This window comes from Cydia fagiglandana, chromosome 7 (assembly GCF_963556715.1).
Source record: "Cydia fagiglandana chromosome 7, ilCydFagi1.1, whole genome shotgun sequence".
NCBI lineage: Eukaryota > Metazoa > Arthropoda > Insecta > Lepidoptera > Tortricidae > Cydia > Cydia fagiglandana.
The window spans coordinates 4904669-4932559 of NC_085938.1; the positions used below are offsets into that span (position 1 = coordinate 4904669).

A 27891-nucleotide genomic window follows, 5' to 3' on the forward strand; every position below is an offset into this window, starting at 1 on the left:
TTGATATACTTCTCGCATTTTGCGCGTGAACAGGGTGGCTGCGCAAGCTGGCGGCGGACGCGCGGGCTGGCCGCGGCCGACGCACCCCTCGCACACGGCGCAGGCGCGCGGCGCAGACCGACGCTCACCGGCATGGATCGATGAGATAAACGCGCAACCCCGCTCCAAAAATCAATACCCTTTCCATCGATTTTTACAGCCGCAGCCGCCGCACACTAGATTTGAGGGTCGCACGCGGTGGTTGCGCGCATTGTATTCATATTTCTTTAGTTTTCGTTAACGCGACCTAATAAGAGTAATAATAATTATATTGTGTAACAAATAAAAAATGAACCGATAGTAAAGTCGTTATCGATACCGTTTTAAAATATCGATTTTCCTAATGTCCGGTTTTTTAAAGGTATTTTTTTTTGTATATTTTGAAGTCGTTGCGTAACTTCTTAATTAATTAATAAATTAATTATATAAAAATAATTTATTCAAATAAATACAAGTTTTATTAAATCGTTTTGAATTTAACTCTGAGGTTTTAATTAAACACATAACACCTAGCTTTACAATTAAATTATAATACAAAGTTTGATTTGTTCGTCGTTACATTTCCGGTAAAACAAGACAAGTAGCCCGCTTCTCGATGGCGGCGTTTTCGCATTTGTAAACAAAAACAAACCGCGTAAAGTAAAATAAAAATTTCGCCTCAGATGGAGTGGACGTGATATAACGACAATGACGTCGACGGACACATATCAGTTGAAATGGCATTCGCACAGTTCACATTTGAACGGGTCCGTTGCGGCTTTGCTGCGCTCGGAGCGGTTCACGGATGTGGTGCTCTGCACGATGGATGGGTCTCAAATCCCGGCTCACAAGTTCATCCTAAGTTCGTGCAGTGTTTACTTGAGCGGCTTGTTCGAGGGCCAGCGGCATGTCACGCGGATGGGCGGTATGCTTTACGTTGTTCTGCCTTCGGAGATATCAACGAAGGCGCTCAAGATTTTAGTGGAGTACATGTATAAAGGTACGTTTTTTAAAGTATTTATACATAGGTAGTGTACATACACTAGTCATACATGAGTCATTTTTAGCCCCTGGACTCGGCACTTCGAAATTCCAAAGTAACTCTCAGGAATCAGAAGTCCCTAGTGTTTCTGATTATTCATATATTTTGTATGGAATCGCGTGTGCGACATCGTAACGGTGGACGGTGGGAGTCAACCTCTGAAGCGCCCCAGTATCACAGTAGTAAGAAGTTAGTATCACACGTGTGATACTAGGGCGGTAGGGCGCTCCACGGGTTAAGGGAGGAAGGAAATGTTTACGTCGAAATCATATTCCTATCACCCAGTTCTGATCAGTGAAATTGATAGTCTACAGATGTGAGGAACTGAGGATCTCATAACAACAGAAAAACTAAGAAACCCCTATATTTCCAGGTGAAACAACAGTTTCAAATGAAGTTCTAGATACAGTATTAAAAGCCGGGGAGGTCCTAAAGATCCGAGGCTTATGGCGGCAGACGGATGAAGCTGGAGACCCTCCAGCGGAGAAGACAACCACACAAGTAGCTAGCGTTAACAAACAGCCGGTGAAAAAACCAGAGGAGTTACAGCCTAAGATTGCAGTCAAGAAAGATGATAAACTACTTAAGACTTTTACACCAATGCAGCAGCAAGGGGTCACAAGGTAAGAATTGAAGACATTTTTCTTAATTTTACTTTAGGCATTTAACACTTTGACTACTGAGAACCCGCCTGGTAGGCACTCGTAATGTTTGCTCAGATGCCGGACAACCCGCCCAGCGGGTTGTTTTGTACTCAGATATAGACAACCGGTTTCTGGGGTAGTGCGCCGTTTTTTGCCCGGTTGCGAAAGTGTTAAACATGCCGGGTCCACACAGAGTGAGCATACAAGATACAAGCGTATGCTCACTCTGTGTGGACCCGGCATTTAAATAAATTTAATTTTGTTGACCTCGGTTCAAAGTCCACCTAGATAAAATTTCGAAGGTCAACTCACAACAATCTGACTACATTCTCTCTTTTTTAATTTTCAACAAGCAGAAACATCTGTGAACAATGCTATTAAGCTTAGAATAAATTTAAAATTGGAAAAAAGACTGTCTTGGGTGAGACTTGAACTCACGGCCTCTGGATCAATACTCCAGCGCTCTGCCATCTGAGCCACCAAGCCATCCATAGCCAGCCAAACTTTCCACCATAAAAAAAATAACTCTGCCTTACTGGTCTCTAGCCTGGCCTCTGCCTTTTGGCATTAAGTCCATCTTTTGTACAATAAAACAAATGAATAAATCTGCCACTTTGGAAACTCTGAAAAGACCTCAGGGTTCTAGGGGGTTCTTGTTATGCCATTTAGGATCCTAGCTAAATTGGTTATTCAATACTTGCACTATGGAATGTCCAATTTAGCTAGATCCCTAAATGGCATAACAATCAAGGAGCGTTACTGTATGTACTTTGAAAATGGGTTGATTTAGTGTGTAATTAGGCCTCAAAAAAATCGTATTTACATAAGGTTTAGTTTTGCAATTTTTTTTAATACATGTAATAAATCATAATGCATATAAAATATAACTATTTTGCCCTTGGCTTGGCATGTTCCAGCATTATTAGGCCTTACCAGGGTCAGTTAGTAAACCATATTTATATAGTATGGGAAGTTTCATAGTTCTCTGTGATTGAGGTTTGGTCAACCATTTCAAGTATAATTGAATATGTATCTTACATTTTATTTTATATTCCAGACCTATGTTCATTGGACCACCCAAACTGGTGTTCATCAAGACCACTGAGGGCGGCACTCAGGCGGCGTTAAGATCGGCCGGGCCTAAGGGCCAAACTATACTGGTTGCACCCGCGCCCTCCCTGGACACCTCTACCACCTCTGCTACTACTACAACTACCTCCACCTCAATAGCTATAGGTAATTATCTAGATCCATGTTCATCAGAACCAAACTGCATGGTGTTCATCAAGACCACTGACTGACACCCCCCCCCCCCCTCACCCGCGCCCTCCCTGGACACCTCTACCACCTCTGCTACTACTACGACCACTTCCACCTCAATAGCTATAGGTAATTATCTAGTTCAAGTTCTAATATACTTTATTCATGTAGGCCTAGCAACAAACACGTATGAATGGTTAGTTGTTATTTCTAGATTCATGTTCATCACACCAAAACTGGTGCTCATTAAGGCAGCATGTATACAGGCCCTATGGACACAAGGGCCAAACTATACTGTCACATCATATCCCTTGAAATCTTTCGCTTCATCATATCAGCCGAAAGACGTCCACTGTTGGACATAGGCGTCCCCCAGGGATATCCACAACGACCGGTCATGCGCCGTTACCAGATCGTCGGACCAAATCTTTCGCTTGCTCGGGTATTAATATTAGCACGAGCGGTTAAACAACAACTCTGCCTCCTTGTAAATCAAATAACTAATTGTATTTTTATAAAACTTTAAACTCGCGTTTTATACACTCTAACATTTAATTACGCGAACGGGTCTACCGCGATACAATTTCATTGTTTTAACACTCCTCTCCGAGTGTTTCTTTAAATTAAATTATGTCGCGGTAGACCTGTCGTGTAATTAAATATTGTATGTTTTTGTAGCTTCGACGACGATAGCGGACGACTCGCCGGACGAGGCGCCAGCGCCGCGCATCCTGCGGCGGCACGCGGCCGAACGCAAGTACGGCAAGCGGCAGAAACCCGACGACGCCGAGGACAAAGATGCCGAGGATACTGCCTCCAGTACGTACAGTCCACGCTGTTAACTGTACATCGGTGGACCTTATGCCTTTCGTAATAAGGTCCACCGATGTACAGTTAGGAGTGTTGCTGTTTTTACATTTTGTACAATGTATCATCGCTACCGATAGCTGGCTTGCAGCTATACGCGAGTGTACTCGTTACCGTGAGCAACTTTAGTTACGAGAGCAACCCTGATAGCGCAAAATAAAAGCTCAAGTTTTCCATACTAAAATTCAATTTGATGTATTCAATTGTATAGGAACCAATTTTTATCGTGTTTTCAGAGTTGATACATAATGATAACTTGTTTTTTTTTCTTCTTCCTCGCGTTATCCCGGCATTTCGCCACGGCTCATGAGAGCCTGGGGTCCGCTTGACAACTAATCCAATGATTTGACGTAAGCACTAGTTTTTACGAAAGCGAATGCCATCTGACCTTACAACCCAGAGGGGAAACTAGGCCCTATTGGGATTAGTCCGGTTTCCTCACGATGTTTTCCTTCACCGAAAAGCGACTGGCAAATATCAAATGATATTCCGTACATAAGTTCCGAAAAACTCATTGGTACGAGCCGGGGTTTGAACCCGCGACCTCCGGATTGAAAGTCGCACGCTCTTACCGCTAGGCCACCAGCGCTTTTTTTTTCACCTATAAATGCCAATTAGTTTAAATTGTATTAATTTTCCGGACACTAACATTTCTGTCTTTCATCAGAAAAATCAACAGCAAGCAACAACGATCCAGACGTATCTATAAAGGAGGAGCCGGAATGGGACGCTTCCAGCATCGAAGAGGAGGAGCGATCGATCGCCGAAATGTTCCAGCAAGAGATGAGCGTCAAACAAGAGCCGGAAGATCTGGATATCGACGAGGAAGGACTGGTTTGTATACAAACTACTCAAGTTTAGTCAGCATATTTGACAGTAATTTCGTTAAACTCCAACTTCAGATAAGACATTCATAGTCAAAGAAAAATAATAGGCACAGAACATGCAGATCGAGGGGTCTTGGTAGGGATTGCCTCTGACGTGGAATGTCAACCATATTAAGCTGCTTCGCGCGGTTATTTTAACGCATGGCGCCACGGACATGGACTTGCGAGTTCTTGTATCGTTTAAATGAGTCTTAACAAGCAATCGCTGCAAGCATAAGCGCTACGGCGCTCAAGCATAGACAGCCGTTCTTGAGCTATTTTACTATTTATATCTATGAGCTAGCTACGTTTAAAATACCTTAATAATTGCGCGCCCTTTACGATTCACGCATTAATCTAGATTAATATCAGGCTTGGCTCACTCCACGATTTCGTCGCTTTGCTACAGTACATCCGTTCCAAACCTATTTTGGTGGCTAGCCATAAGCCGCGCGTGGCGCTGTCGTCACCTAGCGGCCATATTAGTCCTGATCGTAACAGACGCGTTTTGTTAGAGAGTGAGTCTTCTGTACCCAGCGACTGAATATATATAGACATCGCTCTCCATAGAAAAATGCCTTCCAAAAATGACCCCAGCCACACTGACACTGACAACTATCCCTTCTCTATGAATATGTCCCACCAGTTTTTAATTATATCCAATAATCAATTTCCCGCTATTAAAAAAAGTTGTGATTGGTCAATATAAGTTTTGATTGGCTATGATAACATTCTATGCGTCAAACCTCTTGCGCGGCGTTACAATATTTTGACGTTGTCAAATCTTATAAGGATTATACTAACCAAGAGGGAACCAATTCATATAAATATTATTTTGACGCGTATTTATTGTTCATACATTGAAAAGTTGAAGTATAATATTAATGCGTAGTATGTATTTTGAAACAGTGTCAGTACAGTGATAGACTACCCGTCCCTCTTTTTATATGTCGGCATCAAAGACGATGCCGACATAGAACGGGAACGTAGGGCCTTATCGATCAGAGCTAATATGATTGCACGCAGATTCGCTCGATGCTCAAAGGAAAGTAAAGTGATTTTGTTCAGAGCTTTTTGCACAACATTTTACACCTGCAGTCTGTGGCGAAAGTTCACTTTGAAATCGTATAAGGCCCTACAAGTACAGTATAATAACGCGTTTAGGGCGCCGATGGGGCTACCACGATATTGCAGCGCGTCAGGGATGTTTGCGGAGGCGCATGTGTCGTGTTTTAAAGCTACTATGCGCCTGCGAGCCGCGTCCCTGGTGCGACGCGTACGCGCCAGTTCCAACAGCGTCCTAGAAATGATTGCGGATAAGTTTTATCCGTATATCGCATTTTGCTGCGGACTTCATACGCCCAGCAGCACTGTGGTAAGCACATTGAGAAATAGATGATGGTTGTCAATGTGCTTACCACGGTTGCAGTAATTTTGTAATTTTGAAAATTATAATATTAAGTATGTGTTTAGTGTTTGTTTTAATGATAATAACTGTATTTGAATTGTGTATGTACTTATGAGTTACAGATACTCGAAATAAATGAATTTTAATTTAATTTTAATTTAATTTAATTTAACATAAGTAGTTAGAAAAAGACGGGTAGTCTAAGACATCGGTTACACGCTAATTCTGGCGTCAGTTCAGTCATAACTCTTATTCCAGTTTTGACTGATGCCAGAATGATGGAAAAAGGACACAGTTACACGATCAGTCCAGACTGAACACATACTGATAAAATTACGACACAGTCGCCGTTTGGACACAGAACGAAACACATTCATTTAGTATTGTCTAATATGGTGACTGATGCGAGAATGACACAAAAAGCAAACAGGTTACACGATCAGTCTCCTATCAGTTTTCTGTCATTTAAAATGGACTGACGAATATTATCTAAAATCTGAAATTTTCATCAGTCCAGTCCAGACCATCAGTCCATCAGTCCGAGTGTTATACGATAATTCTCTCGTCATTCTGACGACCAGAATGATGAACTGAACTGACGCCAGAATTAGGGTGTAACCGATATCTATTTTGCTGCAAGATACCTACTGTCGCGCCAATCATGTGCTAGGCCCTGGTCTTCCACAAATACATATTTCTATACCAAAATTAGATGCCAGGGTTGAAATATAAACCTTAAAAAAAGCGCCACCTACAACGGCGATTAGTATTTACTACCACTAATTTAAATTAAACCGATAGTCCGCTACGGAGTATATCAAAACAACTAGGTACTTTAACAAATTTAAAATACAGTGGAACCTGGATAATTGCAATCTCAAGGGACCGGCCATTTTTGGTCAATTAACCAGGTTTTTCATTTAAGCAGGTCATGTCAATTAACGAGGTTCAAAAAATCGTTGTGTCAATTATAGAGGTCCTCATTAATAGAGGTTGCGTTCTGACAAATTTCTTTTATGGAGGTGCAAATAACCTTTGAAAGTAGATTTACACGCTTACGTTCTGGGTTTTTGGTCTTTATATATATTGCTTATGTCTATACTTGTACTTTTACACTACATTAATTACTACTTTATTTTCTTATTAATTATTTGGGTTTGAAAGAAATCCCTTGAATTGTAGAAGAAAGTTTTATTAGAATGTAAAAGGCATACTTTGTTTTTGATTTAATTAAAAGTATTTCACCTACTACAGGCTGTGATAGATACCCAATAAATAAATTGAATTCGGGATGAAGATAATTATGAAATAAAATGATCATTGCTATTAATACATATTGTTTCTGCTGTCTACAACTACATTATTTCAATTACAGAGGTAATAAGTAAGACTCGTTTCAATAATGGAGGTAAAAAGAAGAGCAAAAATAACGGATTTTTTAGCACAGTGTCAATTATAGAGGTCTTAGTTGCGATGTGGTCAATTACAGAGGCAAAATTGCGAAAAGCACTAAAATCTAAATTGCAATTATAGAGGTTCCAAAATTTCAATTATAGAGGCCTTTTGGTCTCAAGGGACCGGGACCGGACTTTTGGTTGCAATTATTGAGGTTTTCCATTTATCCAGGTGCCAATTAACCAGGTTTCACTGTAATAGGATCGTAATATCAATGGCTGTTTAAAAAATTGCATAACATCGTCCCCATGTAAAATCTGTTATGATCAAAATAAATCAAAATAATATTATCTTGGCTAATTTATACGTGAAAGGTAATTCCATAATAATTTCAGCGTTTGTTGGAACGGCTAGCACACCATTTAACCTTACATTAAGGCATATTTTTTCCTTAAGGGAATAATTTAAATACTTCTTACAACGACTGTCACAACGGGCCGCCATTTGCGAACTAAATAGCTCCGTGGCACAATATTTATGCCCCACCTACCGTGGCACAATATGTGTGGGGTCATTTTACAGAGCTACTTAGTTCGTCATCAATGTTTATTATCAATCTCTGTCTGTACCTATCAGTGGCGGCGCGTCAAATTTGCTAATTTGACTTGCACATTTCCTTTACAACTCAGCTCAAACGTCCAAAAACAAGCAAGCCGGTGGGAATCGGCTTTTATGGACGCGCCGTCACTGGTACCTATACTATTATTTATTCTGTGTCAGTATGTAGAAGAGGGTGTGTTGTGGGTGCAGGTGTACAGCCCGCTGGCGTGCGAGCTGTGCGCGGAGGTGTTCACGCTGCCGGCCGCCTGGGTGCGCCACGTGGAGGGCCACGCGCGCGCCGACCACACGCACGCGCGCAAGCGCAAGCATCGCTCCGCGGTACGTACACTACACCTACACACCATACACCATGCTGGCGTGCGAGCTGTGCGCGGAGGTGTTCACGCTGCCGGCCGCCTGGGTGCGCCACGTGGAGGGCCACGCGCGCGCCGACCACACGCACGCGCGCAAGCGCAAGCATCGCTCCGCGGTACGTACACTACACCTACACACCATACACCATGCTGGCGTGCGAGCTGTGCGCGGAGGTGTTCACGCTGCCGGCCGCCTGGGTGCGCCACGTGGAGGGCCACGCGCGCGCCGACCACACGCACGCGCGCAAGCGCAAGCATCGCTCCGCGGTACGTACACTACACCTACACACCATACACCATGCTGGCGTGCGAGCTGTGCGCGGAGGTGTTCACGCTGCCGGCCGCCTGGGTGCGCCACGTGGAGGGCCACGCGCGCGCCGACCACACGCACGCGCGCAAGCGCAAGCATCGCTCCGCGGTACGTACACTACACCTACACACCATACACCATGCTGGCGTGCGAGCTGTGCGCGGAGGTGTTCACGCTGCCGGCCGCCTGGGTGCGCCACGTGGAGGGCCACGCGCGCGCCGACCACACGCACGCGCGCAAGCGCAAGCATCGCTCCGCGGTACGTACACTACACCTACACACCATACACCATGCTGGCGTGCGAGCTGTGCGCGGAGGTGTTCACGCTGCCGGCCGCCTGGGTGCGCCACGTGGAGGGCCACGCGCGCGCCGACCACACGCACGCGCGCAAGCGCAAGCATCGCTCCGCGGTACGTACACTACACCTACACACCATACACCATGCTGGCGTGCGAGCTGTGCGCGGAGGTGTTCACGCTGCCGGCCGCCTGGGTGCGCCACGTGGAGGGCCACGCGCGCGCCGACCACACGCACGCGCGCAAGCGCAAGCATCGCTCCGCGGTACGTACACTACACCTACACACCATACACCATGCTGGCGTGCGAGCTGTGCGCGGAGGTGTTCACGCTGCCGGCCGCCTGGGTGCGCCACGTGGAGGGCCACGCGCGCGCCGACCACACGCACGCGCGCAAGCGCAAGCATCGCTCCGCGGTACGTACACTACACCTACACACCATACACCATGCTGGCGTGCGAGCTGTGCGCGGAGGTGTTCACGCTGCCGGCCGCCTGGGTGCGCCACGTGGAGGGCCACGCGCGCGCCGACCACACGCACGCGCGCAAGCGCAAGCATCGCTCCGCGGTACGTACACTACACCTACACACCATACACCATGCTGGCGTGCGAGCTGTGCGCGGAGGTGTTCACGCTGCCGGCCGCCTGGGTGCGCCACGTGGAGGGCCACGCGCGCGCCGACCACACGCACGCGCGCAAGCGCAAGCATCGCTCCGCGGTACGTACACTACACCTACACACCATACACCATGCTGGCGTGCGAGCTGTGCGCGGAGGTGTTCACGCTGCCGGCCGCCTGGGTGCGCCACGTGGAGGGCCACGCGCGCGCCGACCACACGCACGCGCGCAAGCGCAAGCATCGCTCCGCGGTACGTACACTACACCTACACACCATACACCATGCTGGCGTGCGAGCTGTGCGCGGAGGTGTTCACGCTGCCGGCCGCCTGGGTGCGCCACGTGGAGGGCCACGCGCGCGCCGACCACACGCACGCGCGCAAGCGCAAGCATCGCTCCGCGGTACGTACACTACACCTACACACCATACACCATGCTGGCGTGCGAGCTGTGCGCGGAGGTGTTCACGCTGCCGGCCGCCTGGGTGCGCCACGTGGAGGGCCACGCGCGCGCCGACCACACGCACGCGCGCAAGCGCAAGCATCGCTCCGCGGTACGTACACTACACCTACACATCATACACAATGCACATCATACCGGGTGTGGCCTGTAATATGAGCAAAAAATTAAACTGTAGGCTGTACTCCTCATACCGACCAACATTTGTTCAGCGACTTTTAAAAATAACTTGTGGTTTGATTTTTAATACACTTTAAAGTTTATTCTAAGACGCAATGTATCGCGAATTTTGTTATGTTTAAGGCGTGACAAGCAACGTCAATCACAATGATATGGCGTGGCGATGGCGTCCATTGAAGATAATATTTATTTTGTATGAAAAATAGAGAGTCTAAATACTTCATTTTAAAAGTCGTTGAACAAAAGTGTCACCGTTTGAGGAGTACAATCTATGTTTTAAGCTCGTGTTGCAGACCACACCCGGTATAATAATAGAGAGCCTATATACGTCCCCCTGCTGGGAGTGCTGGGCACAGACCTCCTTTCAAGCACGAGGTTTGGACTATAGTCCCCACGCTGGTCCAATGCGGTTTGGTGACTTCACAATCACACATAAAATCAGACCAAGAAAAGTCTGCAGCGGATTTGATAGCCCACGCAGTGTATGTGTTATTTTAAACGTCAAACTTCTATGAAATTATGACGTATAAATAACACTTACACTGCGCTATCAAATCCGCTGCAGACTGTTTTTTGGTCCAACTTTACGCATTTGAATTTCTTCGCGGATGTATGCAGCTTTCCTGGCGATTTTTATTCACCGAAAAGCTAGTGGTAAATATGAAATGATATTCCGTACGTAACTTCTGAAAAACTCATTAGTACACGCCAAGATTTGAACCCGCGTCCTCTAGATTGAAAGTCGGACGTCAGACCCACTCGGCCTGGTGACCACCGCTTCACATCATGCACATGCACAACGCTATCTCTCCGATGTGTGAGCGGGACAGCGCGCACATAGCGACATCGACATAGCGATGTCCCGCTCGCACACCGGGATCCACATGCGCGACGCGTCAAACATATCTGATATATGGGCAAACCGGCTCCATATATGCAAATGAGCTCCGATATATGGGCAAATGAACTCGGGGAGTGAGTTACAAAAGGGCTTATTTATGTATGGTTTTCATAGAGATATAAGCCCTTTTAAGAAGACACTTTGGTACTGCTTAGAATACGGTACTCAGTTAATTAAATCTGTTAGAAACAAGATATGTGGAATTGTGGACACTGCTGCTGTGTGTATATGTATACTATAAGATCGTAACTGTACCTTGGAGGATTTGGCCACCTTGTGACCTAATTTGAAAACTTTGACTTGACATTGTCATTTCACATTAATATGCAGTACTGCCGTCAAAAAGCGTCGCTAGTGGGGACAGTTGGAATGATCGAGGGGTTCGGGGTAGGGGTTTTTTATTCCCCCTCTCCCCCCTGCACTCCTTTGTACGAAAACTTAAATGTGACATTCACACTTCGCGTCAATAAACAGGGGGCTCCTGTGCTGCCCCCACCGGTTCATGCACGTTTCTTATACACATAGGACGTAATTTCCATATTAACGTCATATGCCTAATCATTGGTTGGTAGGTTAGGTGGTGGTTTATTTTTTGCAATTAAACTTTGTGCATAATATAAAACTGTCGATTTACCTGCTGCTATTTATAACTTCGGAACGTAAAATTAGATTAAGGTACCTGACATTTTTAGGCAGGCATCTTGTTTTTTATTTTGTCTGTCCTACATTATTATAAATTAAAGGATAAATTAAAATATTAACCTTTTTTTTATTCATCATCATCATCATTTCAGCCTATATACGTCCCACTGCTGAGCACAGTCCTCCTCTCATGCGCGAGAGGGCTTGGGCTATATAGTCCCCACGCTAGCCCACTGCGGATTTTTTTTTTATTGTTTTTAATAAAATATATGTTTGACTTGCGTCGTCACGGATGTCGATTTATAGGTTTTAGGGAGATTCTACCTTTTTTAAGCGCTATCAACTGATATGTTTGAATGTATGAGCTGAAGTCAGTGCCAAGCCAAATCTTAAAAGCGTCAACACACTAACGAACCGAATACCAACCGTGGCGCAGTTCGCGATGAGGACGAAAGAAAGCTCCATTCGTTGTTTGGGGGGCATTATTGACCAATATTTTAAATTTTAACTATTTGGCCTGGCACCTCAAACATATCAGTTGCTAACGCATATAAAAGCAATCCCATCATCTGATCCGGATGGATAAAAATGGGACTAAGTGGGAACCATATACCTACTATTGAAAAAAAAAGAATTTTCCAAATTGGTTCACACATAACTAAGTTCTGAGATAAGTAATTATAATACAGTAAATTTATACATTTAGCGTTTGCGTCAAATCCGTTAGTTCTGGTTTTTTGCAGGTTTATTTATGATGTTGGTGCGGCACCTGAGTCATAAATGATAAATGAGTCAGAAGAGCCACGTTACAAAATTCTACAATTTCACTGGATTAATAACTAATAACCTGCTCCATTGTAAGTTGTTTAAAAATAAATTAGCATGTTAGTTTAAAATTGCATATGGTTACAGTCAGCGGCAAACGACATATTAGGCCCCCCCACTAGGTCTACAATTCTATGGCCGACGTCGACGCAGCGTCGACGCAACTGCGCAGCGATGTCATTTTCCATAGCGCTGGACCGACGCCGACAGACGCCGACGCTCGAAAGACGCCAGATGTGGGGGGACCCTTACTTATTCCTACGGAAACAAAAGTGTTTTGTTAATTTAGTTTATTAGTACTTCCAAATAGTGTGGGGATTCCCTGCAGTGTCATAATAACACTTTGACGGTGATGTAAGCAAATACTTACGTCAACAAAATCGAAGGGTCTACCGCGTAAAATCGAGATTGCGTTATCTGCTTCTATCGCTCGAATATGCATGAGCAGCATGAGTGATAGAGACGCAGATAACGAAATTTCGATATTCGCGGTAGCTTTATTCTAGTATCTAAACAGTTGTCGATACGAAACGTCAATTCAGTATGTTTTTAGGGCTCCGTAGCCAAATGGCAAAAAACGGAACCCTTATGGATTCGTCATGTCTGTGTGTCTGTCTGTCCGTCCGTATGTCACAGCCACTTTTTTCCGAAACTATAAGAACTATCTGTTGAAACTTGGTAAGTAGATGTATTCTGTGAACCGCATTAAGATTTTCACACAAAAATAGAAAAAAAAAACAATAAAGTTTGGGGGTACCCCATACTTAGAACTGAAACACAATTTTTTTTTTCATCATACCCATACGTGTGGGTATCTATGGATAGGTCTTCAAAAATGATATTGAGGTTTCTAATATCCTTTTTATCTAAACTGAATAGTTTGCGCGAGAGACACTTCCAAAATGGTAAAATGTGTCCCCCCCCCCTGTAACTTCTAAAATAAGGGAATGATAAAACGGTAAAAATATGGGTGTACAAATCGTTTCAAAAATATGACCCATAACTCTTATATCAGTGAATTAAGAACTATGGGACATATTTTGGAGTAAGTTGTCTACACCCATATTTTTACCGTTGACTGTACATTACATTACCATGCAAACTTCCACCGAAAATTGGTTTGAACGAGAATGAGTAGTTTTTTTTAATACGTCATAAATCGTAAACCGCAATTTTATTTTGTTACTTGCTGCTACGGAACCCTTCATGGGCGAGTCCGACTCGCACTTGGCCGCTTTTTAATATACGACCGCACGATATTTGATCTCGAGTGATATGAGAATAGTGACATGCGTGTATGAATTAAAAAAAAAGGATGTGTGACATCCGTGAAAAACAGTTTTCATTTATCGCCATTTGACGTACAGTTTATCTTTTAATTAGTTTCAAGTAAAAAATTAATTTAATTTTTTTTTAAACAAACGTAGGCATAGCTAAAGCAAAAGTTTCGTATAAACTACATGATTCGTATAAATTGGGAATTCGTATAAAAGTAACTCTTTTTTTTTTCACAATCCATATCTCCCGTGGGAAAAATATAGGCCTTTGTCCTTCAGTACACCTGAATGAAATTAAGTATTTTTCGAGCAAGTGTGATGAAAATAAATACCTTCATCTGCCATTTACAATCCTGCCCGCTCAGTCGTCTAACCTTTATTTAGTTTTGATACCGAATATTTCTCGTGCTCTCTATATGACCTGTTTGACTTTGTGAAGAATCATTCTTGTGTATTGCAATTGTAATTCATAAATCCAGTAACATTAATAAAGTTTCCTTTTTAGTTTAGACTTCTTATTACCTCCGATAAGGCTTCGTTTACACGTATGCCAGTGTTGAATTCAAGTTGCTACTTGAATACAAGAATGTCACGTATGTTTAGATAGTGCAAGTTTTTTGTTGCCTCAATTTTATTGTATTGAATGTTCAAGATTCTTGTATCGTGTAAATGGACCTTAATCCCATAATGATATGGAAAAGTTTACATATGTAGAAATTGTAGAATGATCATATAATAATTCTATGTGGTCGTAGCTTTTTAGTTTAATTAAGTACAAAAATTATACTTGGCACCTACGTATGTAATAATAAAGTCATTATAGAGTAGTTACTTTTATTGCGTTAGTGTTTTTTGCGTTAAAGCAGGCGTGGCTCACGTCACGCAGGTGGATTTCGTCGCTTTGCTACAGGTAGCTAAAAGTACATCCGTTGGGCCCCAATTTTGGGGTTTGCCATAAGCCGCGCGTGGCGCTGTCGCCACCTAGCGGCCATATCTGTGCTGATCGTAACAGACGCGTTTTGTTAGGGAGTGAGTCTTATGTAGGTACCTAGTACTATTATTTATTCTGTGGTTAAAGTAAAATAGTTTAAAAATACTTGAACTTGTTCCTCATTTTTGAAAGTTTTGAACTTTTATTAATAAAATAACACATAATCTAAACATAAAACTAATTAAAAACTATAAATATAACCTAAATATGTGTAAAAGGTTATTACTTGTTAATAACCTACTTATTCTATTTTTATGCTAATAATAACTTTAATCAAAAGGCTCATGTCGCAGGTAGAATAACAGGTTATAACTTATAACATTTAAATATACGCGTTGTACTTCGGGGTTCAGTCCTTTTTATGCTTAACTGTTTTTATTTATACCTACGTATTGGACGTGAACATAAACTGGTTCTTTAATGACAATGCTCTCGATTGAGATTTGAGAATAACCGCGATCGCTCCTTTATTTATCCAAAGTTCGCAGCTTCACATATCATTTGCGTTCGACTCGCGTTCACGATGGTGTTCACGCTTGCCCTCGCGGCTCTCGCGATTTTCGCGACTCTGTACCTCCTCCGACTGTACCACACGGCAACAAATCGAGAATGCAGGTCCCTGAAAACTCTGAAAGGAAAAACGGCCATCGTCACTGGAGGCACGACCGGCATGGGACTGGAAATAGCCACAGACTTCGCTCGGAGAGGTGCCAGAGTTATCATCGCTTGCCCTTTTCCGCAAGAAGGGATCGACGCTCAAAGAATAATCGAAGAAAAAACCCGCAAAAAAGTTGTCTTCAAACTCCTCGACTTGGGCTCTTTGGAATCAGTCCGATCATTCGCCGCCGATATCCTGGAGAATGAAGATAGATTGGACCTATTAATGAACAATGCTGGCGTAGGAATACCCAAGAATTTTGAAACCAAGGACCGTTTGAATTTTATCATGCAGGTCAATTATTACGGGCATTTTTTACTGACGATACTCCTGCTCCCGCTTTTGAAGAAGACCGGAACGGCCGCGGAACCGGCCAGGGTGGTCAACACGTCGTCTAGACTGCATTATTTCGGGAGGGTCGATCTAAGCGATTCTGACATCAATTGGCTGAGCTTCTTCAGCTACTGCAACAGCAAATTCAGCCTCATACTCTTCTCCAGAGAGCTGACTAGGAGAATTAAAGGATCTCATGTTGTGATTCATAGCGTAGACCCTGGTACTGTCGGGACGGGTATCTACAATTGCACTGGCAAAATCTTAGGCGCCATCTGTCGATACTTGCTCATTTTCTGCAGTAAGACACCTAAAGTGGGAGCCCAGACGGCATTGCATGTAGCTTTAGATGATGAAATTGGTCAGACGAGCGGGGGATATTTCGTGAATTGCAGGCCCGCTCGAGCCATACCCTGGGCCTACAAGGACAAGAACGCCCGGATACTATGGGAAGAATCTATTACGCTCGTCAAACTTACTGACGACGAGGTGGAACAAAGTTTTAAATAATGAAAGTGCTTAAGAACAATGGAGTAGGTACTGCGGCATACAGTGTATTTTATAATATTTATCTTCATTCAATCAATACTTTATGTAAATATAGGTTAAAGGTGCAAACACATTAACACCAGCTACCGATAAATAAATGCCTTTGTTATGGACATTGTTATTAACATGAAAGTCAAAATAAATTCAATTCATTTAATCATGATTTATGTTTCTGTTCTGCTTAAAGTACAGTCAGTATATTCTAATACATAGCTTAACAAAAAGAGATACAATTACATGATAAAAAATAATAAAAATCTAGACTATGACAGATACCTTTAAACGCGAATTGTAGAGATAAATCCCTATTTCGTCAGGTCAGGTTACAACCAAAACTCACTAATTATTAAAAAAATCACTAAACAAAAAACCTTATCCTGGTACTAATACGGTTCACTATAGCTATGAACTTGTAGTAGTAATTAGTGCGTTTTGGTTGTCACCTGACAATTTGGAAAAGTACTTCAGTGTTTCATCCACTACTATTGATGCTGACTGTACAGTCATCAGCAATAATATGTGACACGTTCTTATTTGGAGCGCAATAAGAGCGCGTCATATATTTTTGCGGCCCTAGTTGTGTAAGATACTATTGCTGATGACTGCTGTACCATGAGCAATAAAAAATAAATATTGGGTTAATTTTAGTAACCGGGTACGTTGTCCCTTGCAAAAAAAGTGGAATGTGGAATGGAATGTGTGTGTATGCCTTCTTATTTCTTGTATTATGTACCTTCGTCCATTCAGTTAACCCATCACTCTTTATTCTTTAACCTTATTGCAAATACTTACATATATCTACCAATGGCTAATAAGTTACGTGTTTCTGTTATGTACAAAACCGAACTGGGGGCCTAGCCAAGATGACATTCGTACATCGAAAAATGCCAAACGAAAAGAAAAAATCGGGGGTGGGAGATGCTACGAAAAGTCACGAGATTATTTCCAATTTCCATACATTATTTAAGAATGCAGCTTTTCATCAACGGTTAATCGTTATCTTGGCTAAGACTACAGGTCATACCTATTGAACCTTGTATTGGCTGCATTTGCATTATTTTTGTGATTTTATGTTATCCTACAAATATTGGGGCGTTTGTATATCGAAGGGTAGTATTTCACCTGTCCAATGTCAAATATTGCGTATCGCTCTCTCATTGCCCATATAACCATTCCAGTCGCAGAATCATCAAAGTGGTAACTAAATGTCAGATGTGTCGTAACAGAGTCCACACAATGTGTCTAGAATTGTTTCGAAACAAAGTGTCGTCGCCGTGTGTACACTTTTCCGTAACAAGGTGTCGACACATTTGTGTGCACTTTGCGTGCGGTTTGCGACTAAATCTGACAGCAAATTTGTGACAGCAAATGTCAATATAAAATACCTCTTGAAAACCAAGGTTTGTCAAACTACTATTAGTGTCTCGTGTGCTCGTAAGTAATTCTAGTAAGTCATCATGGGCGATGCAAATGATAATAATCGACCAAAACCATATAAACACCCAACACCCGTCAACCTTTTACAGAAAAGTTTTTAAAGAAATGCAATAAGCTACTTAGGTCAGCCAACGAATGCTCCAAAAAGTTGTAGAGGGAAATGCTCGGAACACAATTTTTGACTCTGTAACTTGGTTTGGACAAGTTAGGAGGTGAACATATCAAAAGTCCCCGGCCGTAGCCCTTGAGCGGGGGAAGAGAGGGGGCTTTGAAGGTCCCATTTTCCGGTTTTTCGATTATATCTCGGAAACTATGCATCTTAGCGACATGGCCACTTATACAAAATGCAAGTTAATTTAATTTGTTACAAGTTTATTCCGTCAATTTTTTCGATACATATGTTGAATAGTTTTTGAGATATCCGCTCTTGAAAGTTTATTTAGGGCTCTCAATTTTATCTTGATATATCTACATCAGTGAAGGTGCAAGGCCGTGTATGGTATCGTTTTCGTATAAATCTGGGTTGCTGAATCCATTTAAGGTATCACATTGACACCATTCCACAAAATAAAAAAATATCTTTTTAGGGTTCCGTACCTCAAAAGCAAAAAACGGAATCCTTATAGGATCACTCGTGAGTCTGTATGTCTGTCTGTCTGAATACACAAAATAGTTCTTTACCTATAGATGACAGGAAAACCTATTAGAAATGTGCAGTCAAGCGCGAGTCGGACTTAATGTACGGAACCCTTAATACGCGAGTCCGACTCGCACTTGGCCGGTTTATTTTAAACTCCTCTTGACGCTTAACCGCTGAATCGATTTCGTAGAAATTTGGTATAGAAATAGTTTGCGTCCCGGAACAGGACATAGGATAGATCTTATAACCAAAATCATCTTTTGAAGGTGTGAAAAGTGGCGTGGAAATTTGTACGGGAAATCAATAACCGCTGAACTGATTTATATTAAATTTGGGATGGTCTACATCTTTGATTTAGTTAAAAATGATAAAAAAAACATGACTTCAAACCTAAACTTAAACAGTATTAACTTTAAGAAGTCAATTCTGAATTCCCCCCTACACCTCATTTCACACCTTTAAAGGATGATTTTTGAGATAACTTATTATGTCCTGTCTCGGGACTCAATATATATGTGTACTAAATTTAAATTAAAACTGTTCAGCAGTTTAAGCGTGAAGAGGAGTTTTTAAAGAAAGAATATGTTTCTTTTAAGAAAGTATATGTTTTTACTTTGGAATGGTGTCAATGTGATACCATAACTAAATTTGGTACTGCGAATTTATACGAAAACGATACCAAACATGGCCTCGTAGCTTTAATGTTGTAGAAGTCAAAATAAAATTGAGAGCCCTAAATTCTTATTACTTGACCAAACTTGTGTAGAAGGAAAAGGAAAAATAAAAGTCTTCGGCAGGAATATAAGACACAGATATATATTTTTTTGCGTTACTATTTCAATCATCAAATATAAACATACCTTGATTATATTATTCTAGTGAGATCCTCACAGATAAACAAAAACATTTACTTAAAAAATTACAAGGTCGAAATGTCACGGAACTTGTGAGAGTAATATGTGAAAAATAAAAACTTTTATGACAAAAAATCTGGACACAATTTAAGAAGCATCCCATTGCGTCGAGCAATCATCTGTATTTTTGCTTGTTTCATTACCTCCTCGCTTCTTTTTTTGTCCTTTGTATTCTGTAGCAATTTGTTAGATCTGAAAATAAAGATAACTTGCGTCGTCATGGATATCGTTTTATAGGTTTTAGGGAGTGCAGAATTCGAAAATGATGACCATTTTGGATTCCAAGATGTCTGCCGTGCACTTTCTCATATAAGCCGTCATAGATGTTGATTCATAGGTGTTAGGAAGAGCAGATTTCGAAAATGATGACCATGACCAACAAAACGACATCCATGTCGACTTTTAACATAGTGCATGGCCGCCATTTTGGATTCCAAAATGGTCATCATTTTCGAAATCAGGGCCCCCTAAAACCTATAAAACGACACCCATGACAACTTTTATGACATAGTGCATGGCCGCCATTTTGGATTCCAAAATGGCCATCATTTTCGAAATCTGCGTCCCCTAAAACCTATAAAACGACATCCATGACGACTTTTATGACATAGTGCATGGCCGCCATCTTGGAATCCAAAATGGTCATTGTTTTCTAAATCTGCGCCCCCTCAAAAACCTATAAAACGACACCCATGACGACTTTTATGACATAGTGCATGGCCACCATTTTGGAATCCAAAATGGTCATCATTTACTAAATCTGCGCCCCCCAAAACCTATAAAACGATAGCCATGACAACTTTTATGACAGTGCATGGCCGCCATTTCAGATTTCAAAATGGTCATCATTTTCTAAATCGGGGCCCCCTAAAACCTATAAAACGATATCCATGACGACTTTTATGACATAGTGCATGGCCGCCATTTTGGAATCGAAAATGGTTATCGTTTTCGAAATCTGCGCCCCCCAAAACCTATAAAACGACACCCATGATGACTTTCATGATATAGTGCATGGCCGCCATTCTGGATTCCAAAATGGTCATCATTTTCGAAAGCGGGGCCCCCTAAAACCTATAAAACGACATCCATGACGATTTTTATGACATAGTGCATGGCCGCCATCTTGGAATCCAAAATGGTCATCGTTTTCGAAATCTGCGCCCCCTAAAACCTATAAAACGACACCCATGACGACTTTTATGACATAGTGCATGGCCGCCATCTTGGAATCCAAAATGGTCATCGTTTTCGAAATTTGCGCCCCCTAAAACCTATAAAACGACACCCATGACGACTTTTATGACATAGTGCATGGCCACCATTTTGGAATCCAAAATGGTCTTCATTTTCGAAATCGGCACTCCCTAAAACCTATAAATCGACACCCATCTCGACTTTTATGACAAAGTGTTTGGCTACCATCTGCATGCAAGACATTTCTATTATTTTTACGTACAAAAATGGCCCCCTGTCAACTTCCAACCGAGATTTAATCGATAATTTATTCGATTAATGTTCAGATTCATTCAAATTCAATCTATGTTAGGTCGACTAACCTAATCGTGATTAAAATTTGAGGATTAACTTTTTTTATTCCATTAATTAGCGCCACTTGCACCATTCCACTAACCCGGGGTTAACTGGTTAAACCTGGAGTTACCATGGTTACCAGTACAATTTGATACTAGGTTAACGGTTTAACCGCTTAACCCAGGGTTAGTGGGACGGTGCAAGTGGGCCTTAGTCGAATAAACAGTTAATCTATTAAGTCCCATCTCTGACCACGTCATTTTTACACTTTGAGAATATCTGAAAACAAATGAACACAAGGAGCCATTTTGCAAATCGAGTAACTTTGTTATTACTTTTGACAGCGCGTGTCATGTGTCTACACAGAGTCGACACAAAGTCGAAACATTTGCGACTACTTTGTGACTGCAATATTTCTCAGCCTTAAACCATATTTATACATCATAATTAACAAGTTTCGTAGTATGTAAAGCGTTATTTCTGTTATCTAAGTATAGTATACGCATCGAAGTACTAAAAATGCATCAAATAATATATTTATGAACACAAGCACTGAGAAGTAAACAATTTCATTTCCGGCTAAACTAAAACAATGTGGTGGCGCGTTGATTATATTACACTTAGTTTATCAAATCACTCGAGCAGTTTAATTCCCCATAATAATTTAAGTCCTATTGTAATATAAATGCAAACAATATATAATTACGTCTTGTAATCCGTTTTAGAGATGGCGTATTAATGTCACTTATTTTTATTTAACTATTTTTCCATCTGACAGTTTCCATTTGACAGGAACAAAATGAACGAATGAACGAATGATTTTGGCATAAAGTAGTCGCAAACTAGTAACAATGTGTGCACACGGCGACCACACTTTATGTCACTTTGTGTCATGTGTCGACCCTTCCCCATTTCTGGTAACTGTGTCGACACGGCGACGACTCTGCGACTGGAATTGTGACCGAAACAGACGGTGTCGACACAAGATGTGTCTACACCGCGTCGTAACGGCGACTGGAAATGGTTGTATGGGTGAAGCAAAATGTGACACATAGTTAATACATATTGGACTGATGGAATAACACCCGAACTCTCAATACTAGTGCGTCACGCTTACACAGTCACATTAAACATTTTGTTAGTTTTTATTTTAGATGTCCACTGTGTAGGTATATAAAATCTATATTTATAATATACCAATCCCAGGTACCTTAAATCTTATTCTATTTGTTTCTTTTTTCGTAACCTTGAATGTTCATTGACGTAGGTAGGTCCTTACCTACCCATAAACACCTTTGCTTATGGACATATTCTAGATTAAGAATAACGAACGGATTACAATATCAACCTTTTAAACAACATATTTCCTCCTTTCAAACTTAGGCAAAATAACATAGTTAAGTAGGTAATTAGGTATAGACCTGGCATTGACCTAGGTAGACAGTTTTCCTACGAATAAACTACCACATAGAATGTCTCCAGTAAATATTTTGCGCGCAAATAATGATTGCTTTTTTTTGTATTTACACCCCAGACCCAGGCCAAAAGAATGGATTTTTTTAATATTATTATTGCATATTGGTAACCAATAAGCCAACATTGGTTCGTTTTTACGACGCGTGTAACAGTTTAAACCGACTGCGAAAGAGGATTTTTTACGGTAACGAGTCTGATATCTTTGGGCGCTAGCACACTGCGATTTGTGAGCAAGTTGAAAGCGAGACGAGCGCGCAACGATATCGTTGCGAGCGCGCATCGATTTCGCTCCCATCCAATTAAGTATGACAGTACGCAGCGAAATCGTTGCGCGCTCGCCTCACTTTCAACTCGGTCGCAATTCGCTAGTGTGCCACCGCCCTAAGGGTTCCTCTGAACCTATTCTACATTAGGGCCTCTACACACCTCACTGATGATAGGCCCCGTGCATGAACTATAGAGGGCAGCATAGGAGCCGGCGGATTTTTGGCGCGAGGCGTAAATGTGTTGTTTATGCTTCCGATGTAGCCCACAAGATGGCAGAACCTGCTATGCACAAGGAAACATACCGATGAGAACGGTATATGGTAGCACTTGATTCGGCAATGTACATATGTGCACATATGTTTCCGATTCAGGCCACAAGATGGCAGACCCACCAACGCGCACCACCACGGCATTTGATCGATCAATTGAATTTGTTGAATAGTAGGTACTATTCAACAACTTGGACGGCAATTATCTACTCTTCTATCGCAAGCGATTTCATGCAAGGTCTGTGGAGGCCTTTAAGGTTTAGTTTGTGCATGTTTGTGTTAATTAACCCTAATTTAGTATTATTTATGCACAGAGCGATGACACCGAAGAGACGATGGCACTACTCCGCTGCGATTTGTGCCAAAAGCACTTCCCCAACCCCGCCGAGTGGGTGCGCCACGTGCAGAGCACCCACACTGAAACAGGTGTGTACCTTTTTACCCCACACTACACCTTGACACTACATATATATAGACTTAAGATTATTAATACCATTATTAGGAGGACCGACGGCAAACACCGAAGTTCGTAAATTGCGGACTTCTTTTTTCCTTCAATTGAAGCGTACTTAATTAGAGTGACGGAAAAATATGCCCGCAATTTGCGAACTTCGGTGTTCGCGGTAGGCCTTCGTTTCTCTTGTTGCAACTGTTGTTTTACTTAGTCTAGGTCTAGGTACACTGGCGATCAAAAGTGCATGAAGATGTTTCAATCGTAATATTAAGGCATTACGGTCGACATCTATCCATGCACATTTGAACGCCACTGTACACTTGGGAGTATCAAGTGTTAATCTTTTGAGTGCCTTGAAGAACCACAATTGTACCTTAAGCCTGGGCCTGCCTTAGCGCCACTGCACCATTCCACTAGCCCAGGGTTAAACACCACTTTGACACTAGGTTAACGGTTTAACCGCTTAATCCCGGGTTAGTGGGGTGGTGCAAGTGAATTTTAATTAAAATCAATTACATTTTTGATTTAAAAATTTGAACCTATTGAGAATATGTTTATAATTCTAGGCCTTGATTATAACCCTAAATAATTAATACTACGTACTTGTACAAATTCTCCATCTCGTTCTCAAAGTACCATTGCGGATCATGTTCAAAGCGGAACATTGATTGCGATAAATTTCGCTGTAAATGAATATGTATATTATGTATAGTAATTGTGTTTAACATTTTTAAAATTACGATTTACGAAGGTGGTAATTTGAACACGATTTAACTGAGCAACATAGCTGAAATCTGATTGTTATGTACGTGGCTGATTCTCGACAAGCGAATAGTGAAAAGTTTACGTAAGTTACTTATTACCTATTAACCACCGAGTTCCCGCATCGCTCTCACCCCGCTACACATGATGATCACTTCAGTTATGTTTAATATTGGCTTTGCTTGTCGCTTAACAGCACTTTGCGACCTGAGGTGATGGCATGGAGGTCTCCCTGAATACTTTGATGACTACGGATGGATACTGAAAGAAATATTGTATTAAAATGTTCGAGTGACTGGACTCCTAATAATTCAGTTGATTCCGGAACTGTGTTCGAAAACATGATGGCAATACTTTGGGACAATAGCCAACCTCTATTAAAGTTATCAAACTATAGCATATGTAACCGTTTATCTGTATTATAGATACTTTTATTTTAAATGATGAAACGTCGATCTGCTAATAAATAACGCGCCTTGAGTAGTGTTCTAAAATGAAATTTGTTGAGGTACCTTTAATTCAATGTTAATAATTGCCTTTCAATATGGATCCGTTATTTACTTATTACTCTAATAATATAACTCAAATCCCACTTCTGATATCATATGTCACTATGACAACACCAGCATGCCATCATCTCTTAAAACATGATGTCCTAATAACCCTTTCTAAATGTATCGATGTCGGTTGTCTAGAATTGGCCATATCAAACAACAGTGCCCCACCAAAACGTCACAATCGTTTCACAGAGGGCGCGCAAAACAAGACTTGCTCGCACTGCAAGAAAACGTTCCCGTCGCATGCCTCCATGCTCATACACATGAGGACGCATACAGGTTTGTATTACTTTATATTACTATGATATATAGTCTGTCAAACAACTTTGTCAGTAGAAAAAGACGCGAAATTCATATTTTCTATGGAACGGACTTTGCATATAAAAACATACTTCTTATATGTAGTCGGTACTTTGTTGCTGCGTCGTCATGTAAAGCTATAAATCAGCTGTCTCTACAAGAAATATAGGTAGTCTAAAGCTATAAAAGTGGGCACATTTTAACCTCTTGACCACCACCGTCCGCTATACAAACAACAAATAACGTATTCAGTTCAATGTTCTATTATTGACAGTCACATAAAGTGGCGGCGGCAAATGGTTGATAAAGAATTTCCTTACAAAATGTACACAATTTCAAAACCTTTCAGGTGAGCGTCCGTTCGTATGCGGGCTGTGCAACAAAGGTTTCAACGTGAAGTCCAACTTACTGCGGCATCTTCGCACGCTGCACGACCAGATCATCAGCCCCGCGCTCGTCGAGGGCGAGGCCGACGACGAGACCGAGGGGCCGAGTGAGGTAACGTACTTCCCTATAACTATTCTAAATAGAGTAAAAACTGTCAATTGCTTGCTATATTAGGGGATCCTGGGTACGATATGCTTTAAATTGACGTTGAGAAAGTTGTCCTATAGAGGCATTAACAGTCAAAAGTTCTGGCTAAAGTACGATAACGCAACAGTTGTCGCCAATGAGTTGTTTTGTTATACTTACTTAGTATAATATCAATTGGTTCGGTTTCTCGAGCGGTTAGAGTAGTTGTTAACCGTTGAAGAGACCACTCAAAGGGACCAATTGCCGCGAATTATGAGTACTTTGGGACGGGCCAAAATGAAGCTCGTGTATGCGTATCGATAAATGTGTTATCTATTCTGTGGCTCGCGGAGCCACGGGGTAGTGATTAGCGATTCATTCCCTTTTGTAGTACAGTATCCTAATGAATGGTAATGTTTGTTGCAGGTGAAGCGCGAGTCCTGAGGCCGCGGGGGGGCGGGGCGGCGAGGCCGGCGCGCGGTGCTGCCGCGCAAGCAGAGCTACTCGCTGTTCCTCAAGCAGCGCGCCGTGCTCTTCTCCGCCAAGAAGTGGAAGCAGTAGCCGGGACCCTAACGACACGAGTGCCGCCCGACCGGTGTGGGGTAACGATTCACTGATCTTATGCGAATTGCAGGAATTCGGGTGTGCGATGTGACGCCGATATGATAAATAAAAGACTACTTGCTAATAAAAAAACCTCAATTTGATTGAGATTAAACTCCACCGCTGAATCATCGGTCCTACTCGCACGATGATTCAGGCCAGCTTTAAGGAATCGATCAATATCAAATGAGGAGTTTTCAAAAGGGCTTATTTCTCTATGGAAACCATACCAAAAAAAGGCCCTGCTGAAAAGATACTCCGATTCCGCTGATGTGAAAGTAAACATAAAAATTTTCCTCCAGCCTAAGTATGATTAGTATCGTCTTGGGTCGTCCCATTCGTTTTTCGTCAAGTTCTTAAATTAGTCCTATTCTGCTTTCGTCACCCATTCTACATTCGTCACAATCGTCGGTAGCTTTCAATGAAGAATGAGTGACGTAAGCAGAATAGGACTAATTTAAAAACTTGACAAAAAACGAATGGGACGACCCAAGACGATACCGTATGATTTCCACCTTGATTAAGATTGAGCTTTTGCTATTGCTTAAATATGTACTTTAAATGTTCAAACAAAAATCGGCGTCACATTCAGTCTTACATACTTGAAGCAAGTTACCCAATACCGGCCCGGACGAGACTTCATTTTGATTTCTATCTCTCTGAGTTTGTTATCAAAATTCGTAGCGTCGCGGTCATCTGAACTACGCTCCGTTCCGCCCTCCTTGTGTTTACCATTATTTATATAAGAGTGTATCGTTTCTTTAATCCTAGTGTTATGTATTATGTACCATACACAGATTTAGGTTCTAAAATAGTTTCTTGTTCTTGCAAGTTAAGGAGTTAGAATATTATATGATTAAAGGTCGAAATTTGCCTCTAACTGAATTCTTTCGGGAACAGGATATTTTTATTTATTTACAATCTGTGTATGCTTATTGTACGACTTTGTAAGTTTAATATGGTCTAGTCACGTTGCCATTTAAGAGCTATTTTGTGATTCAATAATTCCGCCTTCGCTAGTAACATTCCCGTAGATTACTATACTTAATGTCTTCGATATATGGAAATGAAAGAAATACACAGTGAACGTTATTGTCAAACTATTAGGCGGGTCCACACAGAAAGAGTCGCCTCGCGAGGAAATTGCCGCGTCAAGCAGCTCGGTCGGTGGAGACGTGCCTCGCCAAGGCAATGCGCCGTTCTGTGGATCCTCCTATTAAAACGTAGGTTTATAAAATTATCATTATGATTAAATTTAATCTGATAATGATTTTATACGTTTGAAGAACTCACAAATGCATGAAATTGTACATTTTCTGTAAAAATTCACAGATTTTAGCGCGTTGGCTAGTACATAAAGACCAAAGGCATTTTTAGATGTAATATTATTTAAAACTAAGGTTTAGAACCTGCTAAATTATTGAATAGACGTAAGTTTTACATTCCATTTGAGTTAGAATAATTTTATGTTGTGAGCTTTCTGTAATAATAAGTATGGATTTCTTAGTCATATTTCAGATTAAATACTCATGTGAAACATGGACATGATTTGAGATACTGTGTAGTATTTGATATATGATGGAATGTCAATATAAATTTGCCTAAAAGTAATCTTGCGTTTTATTTAAATGTCACATAACATAACATTTGCTT

At 41.7% G+C, this 27891-nt stretch overlaps 3 protein-coding genes and 1 non-coding gene across 4 annotated transcripts in view; 2 read left to right on the forward strand and 2 right to left on the reverse strand.

Moving 5' to 3' along the window:
* Nucleotides 1-27891, reverse strand: part of LOC134665770 (NAD(P)H-hydrate epimerase) — a 460493-nt gene that overhangs the window by 33080 nt on the left and 399522 nt on the right. The gene's annotated exons all lie outside the window — the stretch shown is intronic.
* On the forward strand, nucleotides 28-27849 carry LOC134665754 (zinc finger and BTB domain-containing protein 42). The gene is made up of 11 exons (XM_063522725.1): nucleotides 28-400; nucleotides 702-1018; nucleotides 1434-1683; nucleotides 2762-2940; nucleotides 3643-3783; nucleotides 4499-4665; nucleotides 8311-8439; nucleotides 23364-23475; nucleotides 24961-25101; nucleotides 25472-25620; nucleotides 26062-27849. The coding sequence occupies exons 2-11, from the start codon at nucleotides 727-729 to the stop codon at nucleotides 26077-26079; spliced, it is 1578 nt and encodes a 525-aa protein (XP_063378795.1). The 5' UTR covers nucleotides 28-400; nucleotides 702-726; the 3' UTR covers nucleotides 26080-27849.
* Nucleotides 2118-2190, reverse strand: Trnan-auu (transfer RNA asparagine (anticodon AUU)). Its single transcript has one exon. It is a non-coding gene; the product is annotated as a tRNA-Asn (tRNA).
* Nucleotides 15421-16494, forward strand: LOC134666288 (retinol dehydrogenase 13-like). Its single transcript, XM_063523442.1, has one exon. It carries the CDS (start codon nucleotides 15497-15499, stop codon nucleotides 16472-16474), a length of 978 nt encoding a protein of 325 aa, XP_063379512.1. The 5' UTR covers nucleotides 15421-15496; the 3' UTR covers nucleotides 16475-16494.